The 26940-nt window shown below is 44.1% G+C and overlaps 3 protein-coding genes across 9 annotated transcripts; 2 read left to right on the top strand and 1 right to left on the bottom strand.

Annotated features, from left to right (window-relative positions):
- On the top strand, positions 1-5589 carry rnf113a (ring finger protein 113A). Its single transcript, XM_080488266.1, has 10 exons — positions 1-127; positions 3022-3101; positions 3185-3283; positions 3375-3482; positions 3564-3673; positions 3749-3855; positions 4494-4583; positions 4666-4759; positions 4888-4994; positions 5074-5589. The coding sequence occupies exons 1-10, from the start codon at positions 22-24 to the stop codon at positions 5139-5141; spliced, it is 969 nt and encodes a 322-aa protein (XP_080344392.1). The 5' UTR covers positions 1-21; the 3' UTR covers positions 5142-5589.
- strada (STE20 related adaptor alpha) lies at positions 5583-16457 on the bottom strand. Of its 7 annotated transcripts, none has more exons than XM_080488261.1 (13): positions 16314-16456; positions 14617-14681; positions 14160-14217; positions 12402-12430; positions 10991-11093; positions 10750-10871; positions 9039-9147; positions 8832-8955; positions 8093-8264; positions 7894-7998; positions 7287-7540; positions 7146-7188; positions 5584-6344 (listed from the first exon to the last, which is right to left on the bottom strand). In XM_080488261.1, exons 2-13 carry the CDS (start codon positions 14626-14628, stop codon positions 6189-6191), a joined length of 1287 nt encoding a protein of 428 aa, XP_080344387.1. In that variant the 5' UTR covers positions 14629-14681; positions 16314-16456; the 3' UTR covers positions 5584-6188. The 7 variants fall into 7 exon arrangements, with proteins under 7 accessions (XP_080344390.1, XP_080344391.1, XP_080344389.1 ...); XM_080488260.1 differs by having other exon boundaries at positions 16330-16451; XM_080488264.1 differs by lacking the exon at positions 12402-12430 and having other exon boundaries at positions 5583-6344; positions 16314-16457.
- ddx42 (DEAD (Asp-Glu-Ala-Asp) box helicase 42) lies at positions 16458-26381 on the top strand. The gene is made up of 18 exons (XM_080488258.1): positions 16458-16545; positions 18148-18366; positions 18479-18629; positions 19047-19108; positions 20057-20093; positions 20388-20540; positions 20622-20726; positions 20870-20989; positions 22029-22205; positions 22288-22416; positions 22501-22600; positions 22685-22732; positions 22811-22908; positions 23650-23923; positions 23994-24220; positions 24302-24412; positions 24488-24619; positions 25714-26381. The coding sequence occupies exons 2-18, from the start codon at positions 18155-18157 to the stop codon at positions 26305-26307; spliced, it is 2730 nt and encodes a 909-aa protein (XP_080344384.1). The 5' UTR covers positions 16458-16545; positions 18148-18154; the 3' UTR covers positions 26308-26381.
- Positions 26382-26940: the final 559 nt, after the last annotated feature.

Raw genomic sequence — 26940 nt, 5'->3', positions numbered from 1 at the left:
GTCCCTGACAGAGGGGCCAAGATGGCGGAGTCAGAGGAGCAGAAACCCGCATCCTGCACTTTTCTCTTCAAAAAATCCACCAAAAAATTCAGTGGACGGAAGAGAAAAGCAAGCGACAGCGACAAAGGTACAACTTTAACGCTTATGACACCTTGCTGTGGGTTTTTGAGGCGCGTAATTCATCCTTGTTGATGGTGTTGCGGCAGTTTCGTTCACCTCTGAACACAAACAAATGTCTCTCATTCTGCTACAACAGTGATAATACATCTGAGAGGAGGCAAATATTGTTAGTCGTAATACTGAAATGAGAGGGACTTTGTGAGATGAGTGCAACTTGAGTTCAGATCAATATGAAAAACACCACATCCGAAACCACGTCGGTCTATTATTGGCTCGAAACTCAAGTTACAATACCGATATTTACAATATACTTCCAGTTTTTGAGATAAATATGTGTTGCAGGAGCCGTGGATCGTCATGTCAGAGGCCGAGACGTGTTCAGATGATGGTCAAAATACTTTTTAAGTAGTTTTAAGGCTTGAAGACAATCTGTCTGCTGTGGTTTTGCTGTGTATCGGATCAGAAAACACCTTTTAAAAGCATTTGGCAGATTAAGAGACAGTTATAGGGAACCAGCATATGCATGACCAGTCAAATCTTTGGACACACCATCTCATTCAATTTTTCTTTTTAATTTCTTGACTTTTTACATTCTAGATCCTCCTTGAAAGCATCAAAACTATCAGTGGGCACATTTTGCACCTTTCTCTTTGCTAAAAAATATCTCAAAACATGTTTTGTATTTTAGATTCTTCAAAGTAGCCACGATTCTCTTTTATTACTGTTTTGCATACTCTCAGCTTTCTGTGGATGATCTTCATGAGGTCGTCACCTGAAATGGTTTTTCCAACCGTCTTGAAGGGGTTCCAGAGAGGCTGAGCACTTGTTGACTCTTTTGCCTTCACTCTGCGCTCCATCTCACCCCAAACCATCTGGATTGAGATGAACCAACCATGCATGTGGAAACCGTTGTCCACTCGCCATTTCTGTGTCGTACAAACATATGACGGTTGGAACCAAAGACCTCAAATCTGAACTCATCAGACCAAAGCTCACATGTCCACTGGTCAATCTATTCCTTGTGTTTCTCGACCCAAAACAATCTCTTCTCCTTGTTGCTTTTTCTTAGTTTTTTCTGGACTGACTGACCTTCGGTTTTTAAAGTAATGATAGGCTGTCGTCTTTCTTCTCCTGGCTGATTGGTTCTTGCCCTAATATGAATTCTAAGTTGTCAGCAAGGGCTTAGGAATGCGTTTAACATGGGAGGAGGTGGGGGGGTGATGACACATATTGGAAACCTGACCGATTCATTAATAGTTTAATCAGAAATGTCAAAAATTAACTACACCGCAAACCACCCAGAAAAAAGCACTTCTCCCTCTTTCTCCTGAGCAAAATGACTTGAGTCTTCGTCAAAGCATAACGATAATGTCGTCACAGGGCTGTACGCTTACTAGCATGCCAAATATTTCAGTTGCACAAAGACACATTTAGTAGTGCATGGTTTAACATGTTTTATTATAAAATCTATTTGATATCAGGGGGAAAATGCATTCACGTAGGTTGTCTGGTAATTGAAGTAAACAACTTTCTGATATAAAAAAAACAACATCAATAATGTGAAACACAAACGATTCACTTTTTAATATCAGATTAAAAGGCACAAATGTTGTGCCATGTTATGCCTCTTACTAAGACCTTAAGTAAAAAAAAATAAAATAGATTGTATAATATATAACACTCAATGCTGCAATTTGGCCAACGGAAATAAAGTCTAATAAGCAAGATTTGCTCTTCTCCAACAACTCCATATGGTTCAGTGCAAAAGTCTGGCCATCAAAAATAAGTAAAAGTGACACCTCTCACATGTAATAGACAAGCTTAGTGTCACTGACACTCAAGTGTGCACCTGCACTTTACAGCCCTACATTCAATAAATCTGCATGTCGGAGGATTTCTTCAGCGTCAAACATCAACCGAGACAAACAAAAGGTTGAAAAACGCTGCCCTGAGCCAAAGAGACTAAATGTTTTTTCCCCCCTGTCATTCGGCGCCATAAATTGCTCACATATTGACTTCTTGTCCAGTAAGGCGCCAATAAAGTCCAACGAGCTTGAACGTACTACGAGCAAGCAATTTTTTTTTTGGGAACCCTTGTAAACCATCTGCTCTTGTCTCTCCCTCACTTGGATTCGCTGCCTCCAGCTCTTGATGTCCCTGCATGGCATTCATGTATTTACAATAGACAACATTATATATAGTAATGTACAGTAACAGCATGTGACCTAAAAAAAGTCCATGTTAAGGTTTTTGTCATACAGAATAAAGACTTTTAACAGCTGATATTCAGATGTAGTATACAGGCTCATACAATGTTAACTCTGTTTACAGCATAACTTCACCTTCACAGGAAAACATTTCCCTACTTTCTTTTAAGACCTCCCCTCCAGCCCTGTGCCATCCTCTCCTCCACCTGTCTCTGTCCTCCTCCTAAACACACAGAATGTCTTCAGAGATGCAGGTCTAAGGTGCACCACTGACGGGACGCTGTGCTGCACCGTCAAAATAAAAGAACGCAAGTTAAAAATTTCAAAATGAAAGATTTTTCTCCTCCTCGCTATAATTTTTCAGTGGGACAAATGCACAGGTCTCTAATATTAGGGGGAGATACGTCCTCCCCCCGGTTCCTACGCCTATGGTTGTCAAATATAGCCGATGGCTGTGTACCAACCTGACTTCTTTGTTGGTCCCAACCCGCTTAAGAAGGCTAAAAATAAAATACCCATCTTGTAATCACCTCTGTAAATACTGGAAAACTCTAAAAAAGTGCAGTTTGAAATAATAATATTAAGCAGACTAATGTGAGCTGGCCTGCTGCTTTTCTGCAGAATAGTAATGCTTTATCCACACTTTCAAATGTGCAGCCATTTTTTTTTAGAGTTTTATTTCCTCGGGTTTCAGATGGGAGCAGCGGCGAGGACCAGAGCTCGGTGGTGCGACGAGAAAAGAAAGAAAGTCGAGTGAACCCCATGATTCAGAAGGTACGCCAAGGGGGGAGAAAAATGTGAAGGCTATAAAGTTTTAATGACGGCACGAGCACTTGTTGACTGCTTGTTCTGCGCAGTCAAAAAAGGTGGAGAGAGACACCGTGTCGTCCAGTGAGAGCGAAGATGAGAAAGGTGACAAGAAGGTCACAGTCTCTTACAAGTCCACCCGGTCAGCGGTGAGTTCCTAGCGTCCGTTTCCATTTGAATCTGTGTGCATTTAAAGGATTTCCAGAATTCTAATCTGTCCCGCATTGTGTCCATGCACAGAAACCCGAGGGACCAGAGGACATGGGTGCGACAGCGACGTACGAGCTGGACACGGAGAGAGACAATGACGCTCAGGCCATCTTCGAGAGGAGCCAGAAAATCCAAGAGGTACGTTCAGAGTCTGGGGGGAACTGAAGCTGATCTCTGATCCTACATCAGGTTGTTCCTCTTTGTTTCTTCTCCCAACAGGAGCGGGAGGGTAAAGAAGATGATAAAATCTACCGCGGCATCAACAACTATCAGAAATTCATCAAGCCGAAAGACACCACCATGGGAAACGCCTCCTCCGGCATGGTCAGGTGAGTACGGGAACAGAGCGATGCTTCTCCTCCGTCTTCACCGGAAGACGTGGTAACATGTCTGGACGTTTTCAGGAAAGGACCGATCCGAGCCCCCGAACACCTGCGAGCCACGGTCCGGTGGGACTACCAGCCGGACATCTGCAAGGACTACAAGGAAACGGGCTTCTGCGGGTTCGGGGGTGAGTGTTGTCAAGACGTTCTCAAGTGAAAATGGAAAAACTGTGTGTGTGGTTTCATTACATAGACAAATTAGAACGTCACTCGGTCACGCGCAGACCTTCGCCAACCTTCGTTTGTCTGTGCTGCTAAGCTCACCTGCTCACTGGCTGCAAACTGTGGACTGGATTTCCTGACTCATTACTCCGCGTCTCATTGAGACCTGCCTCCCTTCAGGAAATCCATTCCACGCTTTGCAGCCAGCGAGCAGAGCAGCAGCAGGGAAACACTTGTGAAGTCGTTTCAGGAACAGTAAAGGACAGACGAGGCTTCATGGATCGGAAATCTCTGCAGGTTGGATCGGAAAGTTCTGATCCATGAACTATGTTGGTATCGGAGCCCGATACTGGATCTTAATCGGCTCCATCCCTAATTTGGATGAGTAGTTTTGGGAAAAGTTGGTAAAATACATCCATACATACCAAATAATTAAAACACGCAGACGAAAACATGACCTTCTCGGCCAACTTCGTTGGCAAAGGTAACAACAGCGCCAACTTGTGGCGCGACATTCAGACTGAATAGTTTTTTTTAGTGTTTCTGCCGTTTCCGCGTAAATGGACAGTCTGGAGCTCAGGATGTTCTTCTCTTCTTCCTCCAGACAGCTGCAAGTTCCTTCACGACAGGTCGGACTACAAACATGGCTGGCAGATCGAGCGGGAGCTGGAGGAGGGCAGATACGGCGCCAACGGTGAGTTAAGGAGTGAGGGAACATCTGCCTTCAGATGTTTGCGTGCACGTGAACTCACCGTCGTGTTTATGTTCACGTCCAGATGAAGAGAACTACGAGGTGAGCAGTGACGAGGAGGACATGCCCTTCAGGTGCTTCATCTGCCGGGAGTCCTTCAAGAACCCCATCGTGACGAAGTAAGTAAAAAGGGATTTGTCTGAAGGTTGTGGATTCGTTTTTATGTGGTGTCTTGTAAGCGGGACACTCAGAACCCCAGACGTTCTGCATTTTCACTTCGAAGCGTTGTGTTGTAAATGTCTCCCAGGTGCAGACATTATTTCTGTGAGACCTGCGCGCTTCAGCATTACCGCAAGTCCAAACGCTGCTACGTGTGCAACACTCAAACTAACGGCGTCTTCAACCCTGCGAAAGGTGAGGAGGAGGAAGAGCGGTCCTCTTCTCACGTGAACGGAGTTGGAATGATTCCTTCATCTCTTCGCTTTAATTCCAGAGCTGATCGCAAAGATGGAGAAACACAACGCAGCGATGGACCAGCCGCCGTCAGACGAAGACGATTAGCAGGTCGGGGCCTCGCAGCCACGACGGGGATTTATTCAGCGTTTTAAGACAGAAGATGAAGACGAGGAAAAGGTTCAAACAAGAATAAAGTCAAAATGTTTTGGACATTTATGTTCCCCATCACTTTTGACTTCATTGTGAGCAAATTCTCATGTTTTTGTCGATTTTAGTTTATTTTTCCAACTTTATTTCCCACTTTTGTTTAAAATTGACTCTTTGAGTTTTAACCTCATTCTTCGAATTTATTCAATAGTTTTGATGTTAGTATATTTTCTGCATTTGTTTTGCTTTACAGTGAACTTTCCTCACATTTTGACTTTGTTCTCTTAACTTCGACTATAACTTCGACTTAAAAATCCTCCCGGCATCATTTCCTCAGTACACCGTAGTGCTCTCTTTGTTTGTCTGTGCAAATTTGGAATAAAGTCGTCTTTTTTTTATTAGCAGCTTCGCAGCCTCTGTGGTGAGTTCATCACATCCACCACTGAAGTGAAACAGGTTTATTGTTCAAAGTTTGACATTTGGAATCTGCCCTGCCCTCGCTTTCCAACGTACATGCAGACGAAACATTCAACTTTGACAAGTGAGTAACACCCGAACTGGATCAAAGGAAAACACTTTGGAACCAAATGTACGCCTGGAACGCAGGCGGCGAGCTCCGAGATCGTGGACATGCTGATCGATGTGCGGTGGAAGAGGTAGAGAGTCTCCTCCGGAGGTTTGGGCTGCGTCTACGTCCGCAGGTCTGACCCCATCGGTCCTTTTGGGTTTTGGTTCCAGAGGGTTTGTAACGAGAGTACGATCTGTAAACATCTGAGTGTGTGTGTGAGAGAGAGAGACAGGTCACCAGTGCAGTGCAGGGGGGCGGCATATCGAAAGAACCAAAGCGCGTGGAGAGACATCGAGAAGAGGCAAGATGGCTGCTGGTTTCTTCCTTTTGAGTTCCAGATTGTCTTATTTACAAGAGGACCGAAGTTCGTTTCATTCTGATCGCTGGGGGGGTTTCCCCGTTACAGTTCGTGTCTCTCCCCTTCGAGCCCGCCGCTGTCAGAAGTCCCAGTCGTCCACCTCCAGGTGGCTGAGGCCCGACTCCAGGCTGGCCAGGCCCGACGGAGAGTCCTGCGGCTGGGAGCCCTCAAAGCTGGTGATGGGCGAGACGGGCCGCAGCAGCTCGGGCAGCGCCTCCGAGGGCCGCCGTTTGATCTGGGGCGACGAAACATAATGTTATTCACATAACCCACTTGTGGCTCTTCAGCGGCTCCATGAAGCTTTCACATATTACGCAACTTTCATTTTAATCTCCTGGCTAAAAGTGACCTGTAAAAATAAAAGCTCGGATGGATCAAAGTCAAACAACAACAACCAAAGGTGTTAAAATAACTCGACTTTCTAAATATACATTTAAAAATGAAAACCCCAGCTAAAATGGATAAAACTGCTGAAATAGAAAAAAACCAGCTTAAACCAAATGTGAAAAGGAAAAAGCTACAAATATTAAAACTTTACAACACAAGACAGTTTTCATACATATATAAACTTAATAAACTGTTGCAGCTCGAGACAAATTTCATTTGGTGGAAAAATTGCAAAAAAGCCTGTTTTGGCCATAAAAGCTGCAGACTTCTGGGATATATCATCCTGGATCTGCTCATTTTCAAAACAAGTCATTACTTCATTTTTCACACCAGGGAGCACAGAAGAATCTAGTGTTTATATTTATAGCAAAACTGACTTTATAGGAACATTTCAGGCTCTGGGCAGTTTTTTTTGTTGGTTTTCTCCATCAGACCTGGTCCTCGAGGAGCTGAGGGCTGGAAAGGAAAACTTTCAATCATGGAAATAACTGCAGCTATGAATTAAAACTCCCTACGATGAATTTGGAATAAATACTTTTTCTTGCTTCCTTACTGATTTGCAGTTGTTCCATTTCATAGCTGCATATATTTCCTTTACGGTACAAGAAAAACCCCAGTGTGTAGCTTTAAATATTGCTATGATTATCACCTGTTTGAAGAAAGGGTGGCCGATGAGCGTGGCGGCAGATGGTCTGAGAGAAAACAAGATAGACAGTTAGTATCTCAGAACCTTAATCACAATAAACATCCCAGGACGTCAGTTCAGAAAAGTGGGCGGAGTCTTAACAACCTCTTTTCTGGGTCTCGCTGTAAACACAGCTCCACGAAGCCGTGGAACTGTGGCGAGAACGTGCGGTTGTACGGGTGACCTCCGGATGAGGAGGACGGCTCGCCGTTGGAGTGTCGGACCCCTCCGGCCGCGGGACCCTCACAGATCCCGGAGTCGGCCCCGGAGCGGGAGGGTTTCATGGACAGCTCCTCGGGCGGGATGGTGGTGGTGTCCAGAAGACACGGCACCGTCCCATTGAGCTTCTCCAGCAGCATCTGTGGACGAGGGAAGAAACCTTCTCATGACCGTGTCTGAAAACAAAGCAACGTTCACGTCCAGCTGAGCCGATCGATTAATCCGTCCATCAGTTCTTCCAGCCATTTGTTTATTCATCTGTTTGTCTATCCATCCATCTATTTATCCCGATCGTAAAATAACCTAAAATAATGGGACTACGACAGACTGTCCGCTATAAAATACAAAATCAGTATAGAACCATCAGAGCATATTACAAGTTCCTGCAAGAAGCAGCATAATATCCGATCATGTCCGACTCCTTCAACCTTCTCCTGAATACAGAAGGGAGACGGCTTTAAGGCCGAGACGCAGCGATCAGACTTGTGCTCACCTGTGTGGCCGGCATGTCTTTGAAGGGCACGTGTCCGTTGGCCAATTCGCAGGCGGTGATCCCGAGGCTGTAGATGTCTGACCGAGAGTCGTAGCCGTGCAGATTCTGCGAGAAACGATTCGAACGCGGATCAATTAGCAAGCATGAACTTCCTCTGAGCAGAACAGAGCAGTGGCAGCAGCACGGCGGAGCGTCGTACCTGCTGCAGTACTTCGGGGCTGAGCCAGGGCAGCACCTTCACGCTGTACTGGGGGAAGTCGTGGACCACCCTGGCTCTCTGGCCGTGGCGGATCAGACTGAAGATGCTGCGCAGGCCCGACATGCACACCTGCCCGTCGGCAGAGATCAGAACGTGGCTGGCCTTCACACTCCTGCAGCGGGGAGCCAAACAGCAAAAGCATTAGGATCTGGACGCTTCGTGCCGATTAGCTTCTGATTTGGCAAGTTATCAAGACCGACGACAATTCAAAGGTGGCAGGTGGTTTTAAAGAAGCTAATGCTAAATAACAAAGTCAGAACTGAACATTAAGAGTCACTTGAAGCTTCTTGCCCATTTCTGTTGTTTGCTTCTGATTTTGATCTTTTTGAAGTTGGTGAACATTTTGGAGATTCAGGTTTCCGATTGGCTGGAAACTTCCATGTTTTACTGAAACTATCAGTGTCTCCAGCACCAGTGTGCTGCTTCTCTGACACTTTCTTCATCATTGCTGTCCTCTGGAGGACTTCTAGACATGGAAAAATATATATATTAAAAAAAAAAAAAAAAAAACGGCAGATCCACCCACTTATTTGCGATTCCTTCTACAGTTAAATAAATTAAGCCAGTTTCAAAATAATACTGAATAATTCATTTCTGTGGGTTTTCCATACGATATTTCCTTGATGTGATTCTCTCTGCTTGTGCACGTGGAGACCTGGGAAACTGTTGTGTGTCTTACCGGTGCACATATCCCATGTGGTGGATGTATTCCAGGGCTCTGAGCATGCCCAGTAAAATGTAGGCGATTGTCAGCTCGCCCATACCGTCCGCAAAATGTGTGCAGATGAGATCTCTGGCCGAGCCTGCGAGAGCGTCAAGCATAAAGAGGATTTTCATTTAGCACGTGTTTTATTCCCGATGAGATCGACTGAAGAGAACCTCTTACCATAAGCCATGAAGGGTGTGATGACCCACAGCTCATTTTCAGCTATAAAGACACTCTTGTACGGCAGGATACTGGAGTGGTGAAACAACTTGGACACGTGAAGTTCACCCTGGAAGGCAGAGCAAAGGAAATATTATAGTGAGATCAGACTGAATTTGAACAGTAACGTAGTTTTGAAGCTGAATCGTTGAATAAGCAAGTTAAGAGGTTGTTCACCGGATTTTGTAAAATGTAAAAGGAGCGTTGGTAATTGGGGTGAAAGTTGGCTGGTCAGCAAGCGGAATGTATTTAAACACGAAGGAAGTTTATGTTGGACTTTTTGTTTTTGCACTACAGGGCAGGCTTTTTTTGCTGATTCTTTGAGGAGTTTTCATTGGAGACTGTGGAATCATGATGGCGAGCCCCCATTAGGAGAACCCTCAATGGAATGGTATTGACATTTTATGACACAATTATCCCGGCCAAAATAATCACGATTAGCAAATATTGTCACACTGATCATCAAAGTATGCCTACAACTTTAAAACTGTGAGCAAAATATACTAGAATCTCTTTGTAGAATGTTTAATTTATTTCGCTTTTCTTTTTAAGTGAAAATAACATGAATTCTTGTAAAGACGTGAATCATCGTTTAACAAAAAGGCCCAACTGGCATCGTGGGGTCAAAAATAAAGGATGGTGTTAATTATCCTCTTTAACAATCACCTCAATAAAGAGAAATTTGCCACGATCGATTAATCTCTCCTGTTTTCATCACGATGGATGATAAAATCGTATATCATCCCACCCCTACCCACGTGTTTGGGAAAAGGACGCCGTTTCCCATCCCTTGGATTACAGTAGCACAAAACATTAACCCTACTTGTTTGTGATCCAGTTTATGTTACTAGGGGTTATGAACGTTTTGAGTTACACCATAAATAATAGAAGCACTGATCGATTCTTTAAAATAGGCCTAACAGAGAAAAAAAATTGTTATGGACAACGAACACAGGTGCATTTTATTGGTGGCATTTTGAATGCACAGGGATACTGTGACGAGATCCTGAGGCCCATTGTTGTGCCATTCATCCACGACCATCACCTCATGTTGCAGCATGATAATGCACAGCCCCATGTTGGAAGGATCTGTACACAATTCTTGCTGAAAACATCCCAGTTCTTGCATGGCCATTGAGCATGTTTGGGACGCTCTAGATCGGCGTATACGACAGCGTGTTCCAGTTCCTGCCACTATCCAGCAACTCTGCACAGCCATTGAAGAGGAGTGGACCAACATTCCACAGGACCCAATATTCATGCTGTCTAATCAGCATCTTGATATGCCACACCTGTGAGGTGGGATGGATTATCTCGGCAAAGGAGAAGTGCTCACTAACAGATTAAGACAAATCTGTCAAGAATATTTGACAGAAATAGGCCTTTTGCATACATAGAAAAAGTTTTAGATCTTTGAGTTCAGCTCATGAAAAATGGGAGCAAAAACAAAAGTGTTGCGTTTATATTTTTGTTCAGTGTATAAATGAAGCGGATATTGTCTTGTTATTTTTTTCATTACTCTGTGCTGCTTCTTACGAACCTAGTCACTGGTCCTTTGTAGCTGTACTCATCTTAGAGTGTTACACAACAAAGAAGCCTGTAATATGGATTAATTCCCGGTGAGACAGTGAGATGAAGTGAGAGGAGCCGAGTCCTGCTCTCTGATGCAGACCTGCAGGTAGGTGACCATGTCATTGGTGCAGGACTCTAGGTTGATCCGTCGAATGGCTACGTGCTCCCCTGTGGGTCTGTATCGAGCCAGGTTCACAGTCATCAGTTCGTCTAAGCCCCGGCCTGAAAGACATGACACACACAGGAACAGGAGAAATGGAACGTAAAATAAAAGCTTCTAAAGTCAATCTGTGTCTTGAAAGCAATGCAAGCATGGAGTGACGGCGCATGCTTTGACTCACCAATGGCAGTGAGGAGCTCATACGAGCCGCTGTCGGGGAGGAAGCTGCCCATGGTGTCCTGACGGGGGAGGGAGGTCAGACTCTCCTCACTGTCCTCATGGGCCTGGAAGAGCAGCGGAGGAGGAGACGTTCACGTGTGAGCATCTAACATAAGACTGGTCTCATGTGTGACATCTGTTAGGAAAATCCTCAAGAAAGACCAGACTGAGGTGTGTTAGCCAAAGGCATCAGGAAGTCACACTGGCAAAGCGTAACTGGTCTAATATATGAATCCCAAGATAAATAAACAGAAGATTATTCAACTCGATACAGAATATTAAAATGTTTTCGATGCAAAATCCAAGTCAGAAACTGAATTGAAGGCAGTGAGGACTCCTGAATTCCATCAGTTTATCACCAGTGAAATGATGGAAATGGACAGATTGCGGTAGCAAGCTGTGAAGGCGAATGAAAGGCGAGATGTATGAAGATTTGGACTCTTTCCATACAGATCAGAATAAAGACGAATAGATTAGCCCTCCATTGCGAGGCTACTGGGAGCCGACAAAAGGCGAAAATGACTTTAAGGTCAAGATCGGGAAGATATAGATCCTCACATCTCAAAGCAAGTGTTGCTTCATGTGACTTTTGCTATAAACTCGACAGTAAACACACATTACAAAACAAACATGCTTTGGCAGCCATGGCTTAAAGAGGCGTCTCCATGTTATCTAATCACGGTGTGATCAGATGCATGAGGGGGCTGCCATGCACTGCAAAAGCTGAAAACATGGAAGTCCATCCATCTGCACAGAGACGCGTCAAGGTGCCACACTGCAACAGTTGGCCATCCATTCTGCGACGTGCAGACGCAAATCATCAGGATGACGAGCTTTTAGTAGCTTGCAAATGCACCAGAGGTCAGACATGGTGCACAGCATGTTAGAGGCACAAGAATGACGGAACCATTCACAGAGAGAGACAATCATGTCATGACTGCATACTCTTGAATACTCTGATCTGCCAAAAAACATTACCGGGAAGCCAAACACTGGCAGACACGCCCACTCCCACCAACATCGGGAACCCGGTCGGCTCATAAATTCTAGAAAGTGTTCCATATTCCATTTTGAGGCGAACATCAGAGAGGGTCCCGGACCCCCCGGTGAGTGAGGTGAAACGGCCCGTCTGAGCTGTTAGCATGTACGGTGTGCGTCACCAAACGGACACTCATGCATACAATAATTTGCAAAGCCTCCGGGGCAGGATCGTGGAGTCACGCTCAATATAGGCCCGTGTGCGCACACACATTTACATGCATGCCTGCACATACACAGAAAGGCACGCGGGGCGGGGGTGGGGGGTGGGGGGTGGGGGGTGGGAGTGAGGAGGGTGGAGGATGATGATGTAGTGACAGGAGTACCACACTTACTTTCCTGTGAGAGAATCCCTGAGCTTGCTCTGGGGTGGAAAAACCACAGCATTGACATAAAAACACGCAGACAGACAGAACAAGAGAAGGATCTGTGTTTAGACAAGCTTCTGAAGTGGGGAGAGCCCAGAAGCCTCTGGAAGCGAGCACTTGCTGCATGCAGCAGAGTCCGACTATCCCTGATCGTTGCTTAAGACTGGCAGCTCTGTCCTTAAAGCGACCCTATGTGACACACCGTTTTCTGAGCAAAGCAAGTGAAAAACAAAACAATCCAAGCTAAGATCCTGGAGATTGTTCCTGCACTGGAATGAGGCATGAGATACACTGGAGGGAACATGCACAACACTGAGCAATGATCTGCAAGCGATACCGTACAGATGAGGCAGCCTGCGCAGCAAAAAACCGAAGCTACTCAAGTACTGTACCATATATTATATATAGTGATCACTCAGCGATAAATACATAACAACCAAAGCATTTGTCACTTTGTTTCTTCCTGTTGTCTTACATTTGTTAAGTATATAGCTTCATGCCTCTTCTCGCAACACCAGCATCCACCACTGCTTTTAAATTGACATAAATGAGAAACCAACGACTGACTGAGTGGTGGAGTTTCTTCATGACTCCTCTGCTTTTATCATGACAGAAATCACAAGACGGAGCAGGGAGGTGTGGACCCGATTCTGATGAAAACCTAAACAAATCTATTCATTTGTAGCCTTGAAAAAGGTTTCTGCTTCCTGTCGCCATCAACAAAAAATAAACAAACTGATTTTTGTTATTTTACCCAAAATTGACCTTGAAGTTGTAGAGGTGCATCTAAAAAGAATGTGTCTATCATCAGTGGTGTTTTGGTTCCTGGAGAAGTGGGTATATTCTCGATTTCTGCCTTCCGTTAGATAAGCCACAGTGGCATGTAAGACGACTCTATTTAGTGAATGTCCGTCATGAATATTTGCTCATTGTCATATAATATTGGTATAATTCATCAGTTATCAATATTTGAACCATCATAACCCGCCCTACTCTGCCTCTGATTGGCTCATCAGCCCTCATGCTGCAGTAAACGTGGACATCAACCAATCAAATCAGTGAATGCGGTGAGTACTAGCCAATTAGAGGCAGAGTAGGGTGGTCATGGCTTTATCATCTTCTGGAAAACAATAGGTAATATGCCTTGTAGATACTGATTAGTGGTGCATCATGGGGGATTTGGAAGAGGTTGTTTGCAACACTGACTGTAAAATAAGTGAGTATATGCCGTAAACCCATATACACCCTGGACTACGCCAATGATAATCGTGATATAGTTCATTTTCCGCAGTAGAAACATTTATGTACATCTTAGCTGTGTTTTACACAAAGTGATATATTCCAAACCCGATTGTTTGTTTTTTGAGATGCACAGTATGGCGACTCGCTGATTTCAGAGTAACAGCTGCAAATATCGCAGACCAAAATAAATCATATTCCCCAGCCAAGCAGGACTTAACACCAATGAGAAGCCAGGAGTAATGACCTGACTGACAGTAATCCAGAGCTCAGATGTCCAACTGAGAAGCAACGTGGATATTAAAAACCCAGAATCTGAAATCTCTCGGCACGCCTCATTTAACTCCAGGGAAGCACGGCAACGTGAAGCCTCGCTCGGAGCAAAGCTTTAATGAGACATGTATGTTGTTTTCTGGTGGTGCGGATGAAGAGTTGTGGTTTTTGTAATGCTGAAGCCTCTCGCTGTAAGAACGGTTTGAACCTCACCTCCAAATAACTCCAAATCCCGCAGGCTCTCCACACTCAGTTTCTCAGATACCCAACGCTGACAGACAGGAGGGGGTTAATGACAGGCGTGGTGGGGAAAAGAAGAGAGAGAGGCAGGCAAGGATAAGAAAATGTTTTACACAAACACATGTAACGGTAAAGGTGAACATCTGGCTTTTTTTCACTATCTTGTGGGAAAGAAACAGTCACAGGATAAAAGGTCAAACAGTTTGCATGCAGCATTTTAAATAGTAGCAAGGACCTCAGAAAACCAAAACAATTTTTCATCAAAACAACTTCTGTCTGCTTCTAATCTTATCTTTTATTTGGGCTGTTGACAGACTTAAATAGAAATACTGATTAAAAATAGCATCTTCTTTCTGTTGATTTAAGCTTCTGCTCTCAGAAAGTGTCCTTGTCAGTCTGCTTCTAATCGCAGTAGTTAGAAAACACTTACAAGAAAAGACATGGATCCTTTCGAGAGTGTTACACGTGATGCCGAAAACAAGTTCAGAAGAATATCTGTGGAAACAAGTTAGAATCAATTCCTGAGATTTAGACAACCAAAAGCATTTACAGAAAAAAAAAAAGGAATTATATGGAATCTGTTTTGGAATATCTTTAAACAGCTTTAATCCAGAGAGGGGAAAAAATGCAGACCAGCATAAAATACGAAAAACGAACACTAATCAGCCATAAAAGTATGACCACCTGTCTGGTATCACATAGGACCCCATTTTGCTGCTGGACTCCACTAATCCTCTTGATGTGCTGTGGAATCTGCTCCAAGATGTTTACAGCAACCCTTCAAGTCCTGGCAGTTGTGAGGTGGAGGATCTATGGATTATTTAAGTCCAGCATCTGTCACATATTCTCCATTGAGTGAGTTCCGGGAAATTTGGAGGTCAAATCAATAAATCAAACAGTTTTTTTTCCTGTTTTTCAGTGTCTTTCTGTACCGGCATCAACCTCAGCATGTTGGCTGGATCGGACCACACAGGCCAGATTTCGGTCCGCAAATAGACTACCTGTCTGTTAACCTTGTTTCTTTTCTTGAGCCACATTTGATAAGATAGTGACCACTGTAGACCAGGAACACTGGTCTGCAGATCGGAGGTGCCATAACCCAGTTGTTGGTTTAAAAATGTCCTTTTTTTGTTTCTAATTCAACAATATTCTCACCATTGGATGCCATGAAAGAGATAATCTAATTCACATCACTTGTGAACTGTGATGTTATGCCTGATTGGTATATACCAGTTTCTAATGAGTCATTTAGCCAGCAAATACTGAAGGATGATGCATGCCGGTATAAACAGTTTGGCCATAATGCAGTGACAATTATAATGTAGCTTTTGTATAATTGACCAACTAGAGTGCAGTGTGAAGATACTCCCAACTATACACAACTGAAACTATGCGAACGGATGTTTGCTTGATGTTCGCTTGAGCATAACTCTCTGTTTGATAGTCGGGATGCGCCTGGAGATTTCTCCAATTTGTCTATACAAATCAGGACAACACTCTTTGTGATCCTGTATATATCACAATCTACGCCACACATGGAAGGTAGAAAAGCTGTTCAAGACCAGTGCACGAAACCATGCATGGTATAAATCACTTCAGGCACACCAATAACACAACCACTCTCTCAGTCTTTTAAACAGTTTGTTAGATCATCAATAAAAGAAGATATTGACTGTATATTTAAGCAATTCTCTGACTCATTAAGATTTATGATTAAGACAAGCCAGGGCATCAGTGAAACACGTACGAATCTGTGTACACATAATTTCCACAAGCACATACACAGTATGTGGAATGAATACAGTGAGTGAATCTAAATGACGACTAATCTTTACACAAAAAAGAAGAGTCGACAGACCATGTGCTGGTTTGAATGACGTTAAATGAATTGTTGTTCCGTCAATTCACACCGGATCATTAGGATTTCTAATCCAACAGAAAAACTATGTTTCTATAGTAGTACAATAGTAGAAAATGAAGATAAATCCCTTAAAATTAGCATTTTAGTCACAAGCTAAATTGCTAATAGCTGTCCGTGTTGATGAACCGCGCAGGCTAGCTATAGTAAATCACCGATAGCTAAAGCGGCTATCTTGACTTCAACAAGAAGAAAGTGCGTAATTTTACCGTCTCGGTGCCTTGCCTGTTTGTGGTTGCGAACAGAAAAAGCCTGGTTGGGATAATAACGTCTTTTGAAGTGATGTATTTAACGAGCCATTCTCTCCGGCGGGTGTTTCTGACAGCATGAGTGACGACACACCCGCGGGACCTGGGTAACATCGCGGCGCACGCTGATGACGCACGCTCGTGTCTCCGGCGTCACTGAAAACAGCGGAGCTGATAGTGGCGGATAAAACAGGTAATTAAACACATCGGGTTTTGTTTTTCATTTGTTATCATCTGGTGCAATTTTCATATGCAGGAAGAATACACATTAATTGAAGACTTGGTTGTAAGTGTTTTTATGAGGGTAGACTGAAGACTCGGCTCGCGCACACCTCCCCGCGGGCCTCGTCGCGGCAAAAGCTAATGCTAACTGTTCGTTGATGTATCGATGGTATGGTCGTGGAGTTAAAGAGGAGTTGTTATAAAAAAATTCAATACAAAATAGCCGATCTGAGCAAGCAATGATATATTCCGGATATCTTCATCTTGCATTGCTTTTTCCCCTTTGGTATTACCAACCGCGAACTAGCTTATTTACGCTAACGCTATCAGCCCCGTTTCTCACGTTCGAGCTCACAAAATTCCTCCATAAAAGATCTAAAATCTGGAGTTTGGCTTTTGGTTAACGTGCAAACCAGCGTCTGGAAAGATAAGAATGTGCGAGCAGTTTCCGAAAAAGGACAGTGAGGCTTGATCTTATATCGTCGTTATATATTCATGTTTTGTCCTGTATTGTTTTGTTTTAGCAAAATGTTATTATCAAAAGCCATGAAAAATTACCTAAAAGCTGTTCCTGTCTGCAACGTATCCGTAGATATTCTGTATTATCATGGCATTAGCAGCAACTTTGTTGTTATATCCTCAGCTCTCCAAAGATGACATGCAAAAATACCATTATTTAGCATTTGTTGAATTGGATTGGGTTTCCCTCAGTGAGTTAAACGTATAGATGATAATCATTTAAATAAAAAACATAATTATAAAGTGATTTAACTGGAGCCCTGTGATCATGTTGAGTTGTTGATTAGCTTGCTGGATTGCTGTCTGTTGCCCAGTTATTGTTTTACATTGCTGTAAAGCCATATACAGCCCAATGTCACCTTGATTAGACCGGTAAAATAGGTCAATTATAACTTTTAAATTTAAACTTTAACATTTTACTTTGTTGAGACGCAGAGTATATGTATTGAATATGTCAAAATTTTCAATAAAACCAAACCGTTACTACTGAAAATTACTAAAATGTCACCATGAAGCCAATTCTAATGAAACCTGGTGCAAAATATAGTGAAATCTCTAATATTCTTCACCTGTAACTGTTGCATTATGCATGTTTCTGCAAACTCACCCTGACTGCATGATTTTGAGGTATCTGTCTTTCCTGGCAGGATCACCAATACCTCAACTCGGGACTCAGTGTTATATTGTTTCTGGTACTTTTAAGAAATTTGTTGGTTGTTGTTTTTTTTTTTTTTTTTATCAATGTTTTCTTTGAATATTCTTACAATTTGCTTGGTGGTTTGGCGTGCCAGATTGGAGCCTCTTGCGGGCTGGTTTTAGACCACCATCCTTATGTTGGCCACTCCATGTATATGGATTAAAATGAAACCGCTCTCCACTGTTTCATGGTCTCCAGTAAACCTCAGAAGGATCATGACTGTTCAACGCAAGTGTTTGAAAACCTTCTGTGAATGTTCTCAGACAAACAAACCCAAACCTGACAAACTAAGAGAAAATATCATTTGAATTTTCAAGTAATGTTGATGATGATAAATAATTGTTTTTGTTGTAACAGTGCAGCAATGAATTGGAGCAAAGGAGGACCCGGCGTGAAGCGAGGCTTTGGCTTCGGAGGTTTTTCCCTCGCAGGCAAAAAGGAGGATCCCAGCCTCCCTCAGACGTCTCACACATCGTTCGGACCCTCCGGATCAGGCGGGGGATACGGGAAGAACCAGCAGCTGCCATCATTCTACAAGATCGGAACCAAGAGAGCCAATTTTGACGAGGAAAACGCGTTAGTGTCCCGCCTCTCACATCCACACGCTCGCATCTGTTCAAGTTCAGTCCATGAGTTCAGCACATAATCCAAACTATTAAAACCAAACTGCTGTGTTTTGCTGATCTAGGTACTTTGAAGACGATGAAGAGGAGGCCGGCAGCAATGTGGACCTGCCGTATATCCCGGCTGAGAACTCGCCCACGCGGCAGCAGATGCTGGCAGGCGGTGGATCGGACAGTGATGACGATCCTTTGGACGCCTTCATGGCGGAGGTTGAGGTGAGACGGGGGTCACAGTTTGGTGGACGCGTGCTAGAATAAGCTTCCAAGCACTGTATCTTTGATTACCCCTCAAAACAATGTCTGAGTAATATTTAATTTGGTGTATCCACTGAGACTTATTCAACATATAATAAAAAAGTAACATCCAAATGTGCTTTGTTTTTAAACACATTTGTTGATATTAGAAGTAAAAAAAAAAAAAAAAAAGAAGAAGAAAAGATATTGTGTGAACATTGCAAGTCTTATTATTTATTCATTCATCCATTAACCAGAATGTGTTCAGTTTCTGAAGCTTGTTTTCAGTTTGTGTTCAGAGTTGGATATGTTTACATTCTTGTGTTTTTGAATATAATTCGTTTCCAATAAAAGTAGACTTTAAAAGTAAAATGTCATCTTGTTTCTTTGTTGTTTCAGAGCCAAGCTGCAAAAGACATGAGAAAACTGGAGGAAAAGGAGAAGGAGAAAAAGTCAGCCAAGTAAGACATCAGCTTGTTAGTTACCTCTTAAACTATTGAGAAGCTATTTGAATTATCTTTAAATAAGGACTGCCTGCCATTTGTTCTTGGTTTAGAATCATATACAGGCACTGATAATGGATGATATAGCAATAATTACAGTGTTTATACCAGAGGTCTGCAACCCGCGGCTCTTCAGTAGTAGCTCCCTGAAGCTTTTCAGAAAAGTATTTGTAAATTAACATTTTTATTTCATTTGCATACCACACTGATTTTCAGAAATGGTCTAAATTGGTCTAAAAAGCAGCAAAATAAAGTAAAAAAAAACCAAAACAGCCGGAATATCTGGAATTGCCCAAAAAACTACTGACATGATAATAATTCAAATTGATTGAAAATTGTTAACGCAGACATTTTTATTTCTGAAGAAAGAAGAAAGAAAAGACTAGAAAAAAGGGGGGGGAAGAGAGAAAAAAATCTAACTAAAACCGCTCTCACCATGAAAAAACGTACAGCGGCTCTACATGGTTAAATAGCTAAAGCAGGAAAATCCATGAGGAAAAATCTCTTTAAATGCCTTCAAGAGCTAAATATGTAATGAAATATATCTAAATTGTACTTGTGAGACTTAATTGAATTCATCAAATTTCTGTTTGAATAGCAATTTTTTAAAGATGTTTTTATCTTCATTTTAGAGAATGTTCATGTTTTGCATCTGACGACAAATTTTCTTTGGTTTAAAATTGTGAGAAAGACTTTTTGGGGGGGGTGGAGGGGGGGTTGCAGACCTCTGCTTTACACACTTTGTGTCAGTTGACATTTAAAGTCGTAGATCGAGAGAAGCCGACACTGGCTCACAGCGTTAGAGGGTTCAGCAGGCTGATCTTAGTCATAGCGGGATGTGGGCCATCTTTGGTGTATGAACGAGCCGCAGGGAAGTTTTTTTTTTTTCTCCGCTTGTCATTTCAGGGGTATTCGCGATGACATTGAAGAAGAAGATGAACAAGTGAGTGAGCCCTCCAAAGTTCTTAATCCACCACACAAGATCACGAGAAGTCTTCCGTCTACCCTCTCTCTAATCTCACATACTCTGATCCCACTCTCTCTCTCTTTCGCTCTCTCTCTCTCTCTCATCATGCAGGATAATGATTGTCCGTTATTTTTCCTTGTACAGATGATAATTTTTGACGTAAACAAGTGTGAATGCCTGGTCAGGTGTGTGTCAGTCACTGCTGCTTGGAGATTGTGTTGGGCAGCAGGCCGGCTCAGACCTTCACACGCAGCCTTGCGCTCTCTGCAGGAAGCCTACTTCCGCTACATGGCCGAGAATCCCACTGCCGGGCTGACCCTGGAGGAGGAGGACGAGAACATCGATTACGACAGCGATGGGAACCCCATCGCCCCCACCACCAAGAAAATCATCCTGCCTCTCCCTCCGATCGACCACTCCGAGGTGCAGTGGCCGAGCGGTTCATCAGTGGGTGTTGCTGTATCGCAAGTGTGTTTACTCAGCCTGTCGTGTTTGTCTTTGCAGATTGACTACGCTCCTTTTGAGAAGAACTTTTACAACGAGCACGAGGAGCTTCACAGCCTGAATGGGACTCAAGCGTTGGACCTGAGACATAAACTGAACTTACGAGTAGGTTCATCATATCTTATATGTGTCTTTAACGGTTACGAGATTCTACAAGCTCCATTTCTGTTGTTTCCATCATAAGAATGTGATTATTTGGGGTTTGTCTCATTTCATTCTCCTCCTCCTCTTCCTCCTCTCCCTCGCAGGTATCTGGCGCCGCGCCTCCAAAACCTTGCACCAGCTTTGCACACTTCAACTTCGATGAGCAGCTGATGCACCAGATCAGAAAGTCAGAGTACACTCAGCCGACACCCATCCAGTGCCAGGTGAGATCTAAGCGTCTGTCACGTGGTTTTAAGATTAAAGGCTTTATTTAACGATCTCCGATAAATCCCAAAGTCTGTGCGTATGGAAGTGGATTGCACTTTCACTTTGCATGTATTCTGTGGGTGATCGGGATGAATACTTCAGTATTTAAATAAGGCTTTTGCATATTATGCAGATTGCATCTGCTGAGTGGAAAATAAAGGTTTTACAGTCAGAATTGTAAACAAAGCAATCACTTTCAGGCATTAATCACATTTCTTTTAGTAAATTAAAATGTTTGCAGAACTACCTGATGCTGGGTATTCATTAAAGGTGATATATCCTAAAATCTGAACTGCATCAGATATGCGCAACTTACTAAGAAAATGTCAAAATGAAACCAACAATTAAAGGGGGGAAAAAATAGAAGAACATAACAATAACATAATTAATGATAGTTCCTCTTCCTCATCATCAGTCTGAACTGTAATTCTTGACTATTCTGTATTTTACAGCTTCTACACCTAAGTTCATCTCTGAGAGTTTAACTTCCAGAACAGAAACACATCAGTTAAACTGTTGAATACAAACTGGAAGTTTTTTACTATGAACCCGATATAACATTTCACGTGTATTTAAATACACAATATTTTAACATTTTAATGTGAACTGTATAAATATTGGATTTATGGACTCAAAATAACCAGAATTGTTTATTAATCTAATAGTAGTTTTTCTGTAGTTTTTGTACACATTTCACCAAATCTTAGCAGTAACCAGTGTGTCTGTGTGTCTGTGTGTCTGTGTACACACACAATGTAAATTCTACCACCTGTTACCCAACAGTTGGAACATAAATCTTTTACTTAAGCAGCTCACAAAACCCAGGTTTTGTTTTATATGGTAGCCAAATACCAAACTATCTTCAATACATTAAAAACAAATCCTCTAATATATTCTGCCAGATCGGCCTTCACATGCTTGAGTTCGACATCTGGATTGTAAATTAAGCCCAAAGTGTTGAGTAGTGTCACGAGGAGTCGTGCTTCTGTCTTCCAGGGCGTCCCCATCGCTCTGTCCGGTCGCGACATGATCGGCATCGCGAAGACCGGCAGTGGTAAAACTGCGGCCTTCATCTGGCCGATGCTGGTTCACATCATGGACCAGAAGGAGCTGGAGCCCGGGGAGGGCCCCATCGCAATCATCGTGTGCCCGACCAGAGAGCTCTGTCAGCAGGTAGGATGCAGTAAGGGGTAGAGAGTGTGATTTTTCTCTACAAGAGACGTTGTTGACATCTGCTGCTCTCGACTCACTCCAGATCCACGCAGAATGTAAGCGCTTCGGTAAAGCGTACTCCCTGCGCTCCGTGGCCGTGTACGGAGGAGGCAGCATGTGGGAGCAGGCCAAGGCTCTGCAGGAGGGAGCCGAGATCGTGGTGTGCACGCCGGTAAGCCCCCTCCCCTGCTTGCGCTGAGGTAAAGTCTTCACCGTACATCAACATCAGAGGTTTAATACTAGTGTGTCGGCGCAGGGTCGTCTGATCGACCACGTGAAGAAGAAGGCCACCTCCCTGCAGAGAGTCACCTACCTGGTGTTCGACGAGGCCGACCGCATGTTCGATATGGGCTTCGGTAGGTTGGATCGTCACTGCTCTGACGGAAAACTCCCGTTTTGTATATCGGACCCAAAACTAACCTTTTGTTTCCCTTTGTTAGAGTATCAGGTCAGATCCATTGCCAGCCACGTTCGTCCAGACAGGCAGAGTGAGTCTGCTTCCTCCTGTTTCGGAGACTTTCAGGCTCTTTTTCAGTGCTTTCACACTAACTTTATGTCCCTCACAGCTCTTCTTTTTAGCGCTACCTTTCGCAAGAAGATCGAGCGGCTGGCCAGGGACATCTTGGTGGATCCTATTCGAGTCGTGCAGGGAGACATCGGAGAGGTAAAGACCCCCCCTTCCCCCGGTTGCTGAATTACTCACACATGGAGGTCATCACTTTCAACCAGGGCAGAGCTACTTGGAAGAAGAAAATCTAATTGTCATTTGACCTGCCATTAGTTTTACCTGCACACCTAAAATAGCTGGTTTCCTGTAAATTCCAATTTTTCCTGAAACCAAAAGATCCCAGCTGAGGACTGGTGTGTTGGAGCTCACGTATCCTCACAAAACTGAACGTCTGTTGGATTAGAAATGCAGCTGCTAAATAGAGTTGTATTTGCTTTCAATGGGTCTTCTTTTAATTGATTAAAAATCATTCAAATGAGCTAAAAACATAAAATAAAATCATATACAATAAAAAATCTTATTAAGCATGAAGAAAAATGGATGAACCAATTGGTAAACGGGATTTCTCTGTAGAAATTTAAAAGAGAAGCTGACTTTTCTTTCATGTTGTTACTAAATACTGCTCACTCTGAGGCTTCACTGTGTTATATATTGCACATTTCAGTTTTTTTTACTTTTTAAAAAAATCTTGTTGGACTCTTTCTCTTGCCTGTTTTTTCTATTTTCTTTTTCTGGGCTATATGTCTACTGTAACAGGGCAAACAAGTCCATATTTCAATTCCTCTGTGTGTCTTGTGTCTACAGCAGAACTGACAATAAAGCTCACTTTTTCTTTGAATGTGTTTCAGGGGAATCTCTTTCAGACAACAAAATCTCTGACTTCCTCTCTCTGAACAGGCCAATGAGGACGTGACGCAGGTGGTGGAGCTGCTCAGCGGGAACGACAAGTGGAGCTGGCTCACCAGGCGCCTGGTGGAGTTCACCTCCTCGGGCTCCGTCCTGATCTTCGTCACCAAGAAGGCCAACTGCGAGGAGCTGGCCACCAACCTGACGCAGGAGGGCTACAGCCTGGGCCTGCTGCACGGAGACATGGACCAGAGCGAGAGGAACAAGGTCATCAGCGACTTCAAGAAGAAGAACCTGCCCGTCCTTGTGGCCACCGATGTGGCCGGTACGTAAGAGAAGACGACGTCTTTGCTTTTCCTCTTTAGAGTCTGTTTCAATTCACTTCCTCCCTCCAGCTCGCGGTCTGGACATCCCGTCCATTCGCACCGTGGTGAACTACGACGTGGCGCGAGACATCGACACGCACACCCACAGGATCGGCCGAACAGGCCGCGCCGGAGAAAAGGGCGTGGCACACACCCTCCTCACCAGCAAGGACACCACGTTCGCTGGCGACCTCGTGCGCAACCTGGAGGGAGCCAATCAGTCCGTCTCCAAGGAGCTGATGGATTTAGCCATGCAGGTGAGAGACGCAACCAGGGCATCCAGAAACATGGTGCTTTTTGGAGTTTTAAACCTGAATCTGTTTTTTTTTTTTTCTCAGAATCCCTGGTTCAGGAAGTCCAGGTTCAAGGGCGGCAAAGGAAAGAAGCTGAACATCGGTGGAGGAGGTCTCGGTTATAAAGAGAGACCTGGTCTGGGAGCTGATAGCTCTGTGAGTGTGAATCACCTTCTTACCACTGATATTATGAATGTGAGCGGAGCTGGCAGTGATGTGTTGCCTTTGCAGGACCGTGGAGGAAGCAGCAGCAGCAGCAGCTGCAGCAGCTTGTTGTCATCCACCAGCAGCTATGAAGGCTACGTTAAACCAACCACAGGGGCGATGGGAGATCGCATGTCTGCAATGAAACAAGCTTTTCAAGTATGGCCGCCGCCTTATCTTTTTTCTTGAATTGTATCATCATGTCTGTGCAGATGATAGAAGGTTTCCAGTTTGTAATATTCTTTACTTGAGAGGCCTTAAAAAGAACCATTTTGTCCTATATGGGCCTTCATCATTTCAGATGAAATTAATGTGAAATACGGCAGATTTCTAAACTCCATCTGGCACGTTGCAGCCTGATTAAAGATGCTCCAATAACACACCGAGCTGTTTCAGGCAACAAGAGATTCAAGTGTTTGCAGCTGTTCTACAGATATTAGGAGCAGAAAATAAAAATAATGTGACTTCTTTGCTGTATGTGGGAGTGTGAACAGGTAGTGAGGAAGCAGTGCAGACTAAAGTGTGCTGCAAGAGAGGTGAAGTGGCACTATGTGCTCTTTTTCACTTCAGCTTCACTTGCTCTTGTTATCAGGAATTAAAATGTATTTTCCTTTTTACATCGAAAGCTTCAGAGCTCAGAAGTCACTTTATGACTTGAAGGCATTAATGTATCCAAGTAATCGACATAAAGCTGAAACCCTGCGGCCACTTTCCATCTCTTGCAGCACTCACACATTTCTCAGTCCTTCGATGTTGGTGTGTGTTTTTGCTGGTACTGACCCATCTTGAAAGTTGAACTTAACTTTGAAAATAAAACAAACTCACTCAAGGCTCTTTTTTTTTTTTTTTAAACAATTCCGCAGCCATGAGATAAAATAAATCGCAGCATTGAAGCAGCAACACTCTTTGTACTCCTGATATCCGTAGAATCACTGCAGACTAATAATTTACCGACAAAAGCAGCTCAGTTAGTGATTGTCGCGTCCTGATAGTTAATAATAATTCATGTTTAACGGGATCGTAGCTGGCTTTTCGTTTGCACTCTCGGTGCAGCCACGGTTCTTTTTGATTTACTAGCTTCTAAAGGTTGGTTAAATATTTATGTGTTATAAACAGAATTGGCATCAGAGTCAAAAAGTTGTGACTCATCAGATATTTTGGTGTCTCTGTTGTGAGGGAATAGAAGCCATATGTAGAAGTTTTGCCCTCCCAGGCAGTGATTCATGTATTTTCGTTGCCTGTCCTTCTCCCAGGCACAGTATAAGAGCCACTTTGTGGCGGCGTCCAGCGGCCCCCCGAAGCTCAGCGCCAAGTCCAGCAGCTCCTCCGGCTGGACCAGCGCCGGCAGTCTGAGCTCAGTGCCAACAGAAGCTGCCAACGGCTCGGAGCGGGCCCACGCTGCCGCGCTCTCCATGTCCGCCTTCACCAGCGCCGGCACCCTGAGCTCGGTGCCCCCCGCTCCCAGCGCCGCCCAGCACGCTTACTCTCCACCTGCGCCCCCCTCACCCAGGGACCGCCACGGTGAGGACCGGGGACGCCACGGGGACACTCACCACCACCATCATCAGCGCCACAGCGATAGGAGCGACCGCCACAGCGGCGAGGATCGCCACGGAGACCGGGACCGCCACGGGGACAGAGATCGGGATCGCCACGGAGACCGGGACCGCAGCAGCCGTCACGGCGACGGGAGCCGCAACGGGGATGGAAGCAGGAGGGACCGAGAGGAGAGGAGGAGCGATCGGGACGGGGGAGACCGGGGCAGCGACGGGGGGAGGGACAGAGGGGACGATAGCTTCGCCGTACCCGAGCCGCCAAAACGTAGGAAGAGCAGATGGGACAACTAAAGAAGAAGAAGAAGGAAAAAAAAAATAACAACACATGGATAGAATAACACATGCAAACACCTGCTCCACGCTGGGCTGATGTTTCTATGCTGACATAAGCACAGAGCAGCGGGGGGGTGGGGGGGGGTTTAGCATCCTGCTCACAGGAGGCGCCACAACGCTCCTCTCACGTCAGCGAGGACGTCCTGACGTGCTCCGAGCTCCACACGAGCAGCAAACTGTACATACCGTCATGAAGACTGTTGTTACTGTCAGTCACTAGAGGGGCGAGCAGCACCCCGCCATCATTTAACAGTTAGGATGTGATGTCGTTTCTTCTCGCCAAGCTTTCCTGCTCGCTCCGTTCTCCCTCCGAACAGTTATGTGTGTGTGTGTGCGCGGGTGTGTGCGTGTGTGTGTATAGCTCTTTTCGTGTCTTCTGTTGGAGTTTTAGTGAAGTGCCTTTTCCGGGCATATTCAGTCTGAAGTGTTTTTTCAGTATGATGCTTTTGTCGGAGAGGAATTTAAAAGGAGTGTCTACACACACACACAACTTGAAAATGACATGTTTTGATTAAAAAGCTCCTTTAGCATCGACTTTCTGTTAGTCTGGATTTTTTTTTTATGCTCGGGGGGGGCGTTAAAAGTGATCCA

Source organism: Lipophrys pholis, assembly GCF_963383615.2.
Source record: "Lipophrys pholis genome assembly, chromosome: 19".
NCBI lineage: Eukaryota > Metazoa > Chordata > Actinopteri > Blenniiformes > Blenniidae > Lipophrys > Lipophrys pholis.
The sequence above is the reverse complement of the archived record's forward strand: the minus strand, read 5'-3'. Positions and strand labels throughout refer to the sequence as shown.

Coding starts and splice junctions, on each gene's coding strand:
- rnf113a (XM_080488266.1), top strand. CDS start 22: ATGGCGGAGTCAGAGGAGCAGAAACCCGCATCCTGCACTTTTCTCTTC. Junction 4,584..4,665: donor GGGCAGATACGGCGCCAACG/GTGAGTTAAGGA, acceptor GTTCACGTCCAG/ATGAAGAGAACTACGAGGTG. Junction 4,995..5,073: donor CGTCTTCAACCCTGCGAAAG/GTGAGGAGGAGG, acceptor CTTTAATTCCAG/AGCTGATCGCAAAGATGGAG.
- strada (XM_080488260.1), bottom strand. CDS start 16,432: ATGCTGTCAGAAACACCCGCCGGAGAGAATGGCTCGTTAAATACATCA. Junction 9,148..10,749: donor ACATGGTCACCTACCTGCAG/GTCTGCATCAGA, acceptor TCTGCCTTCCAG/GGTGAACTTCACGTGTCCAA. Junction 8,956..9,038: donor CACACCCTTCATGGCTTATG/GTAAGAGGTTCT, acceptor ACGCTCTCGCAG/GCTCGGCCAGAGATCTCATC.
- ddx42 (XM_080488258.1), top strand. CDS start 18,155: ATGAATTGGAGCAAAGGAGGACCCGGCGTGAAGCGAGGCTTTGGCTTC. Junction 22,733..22,810: donor CGTTCGTCCAGACAGGCAGA/GTGAGTCTGCTT, acceptor TGTCCCTCACAG/CTCTTCTTTTTAGCGCTACC. Junction 24,221..24,301: donor TGATGGATTTAGCCATGCAG/GTGAGAGACGCA, acceptor TTTTTTTCTCAG/AATCCCTGGTTCAGGAAGTC.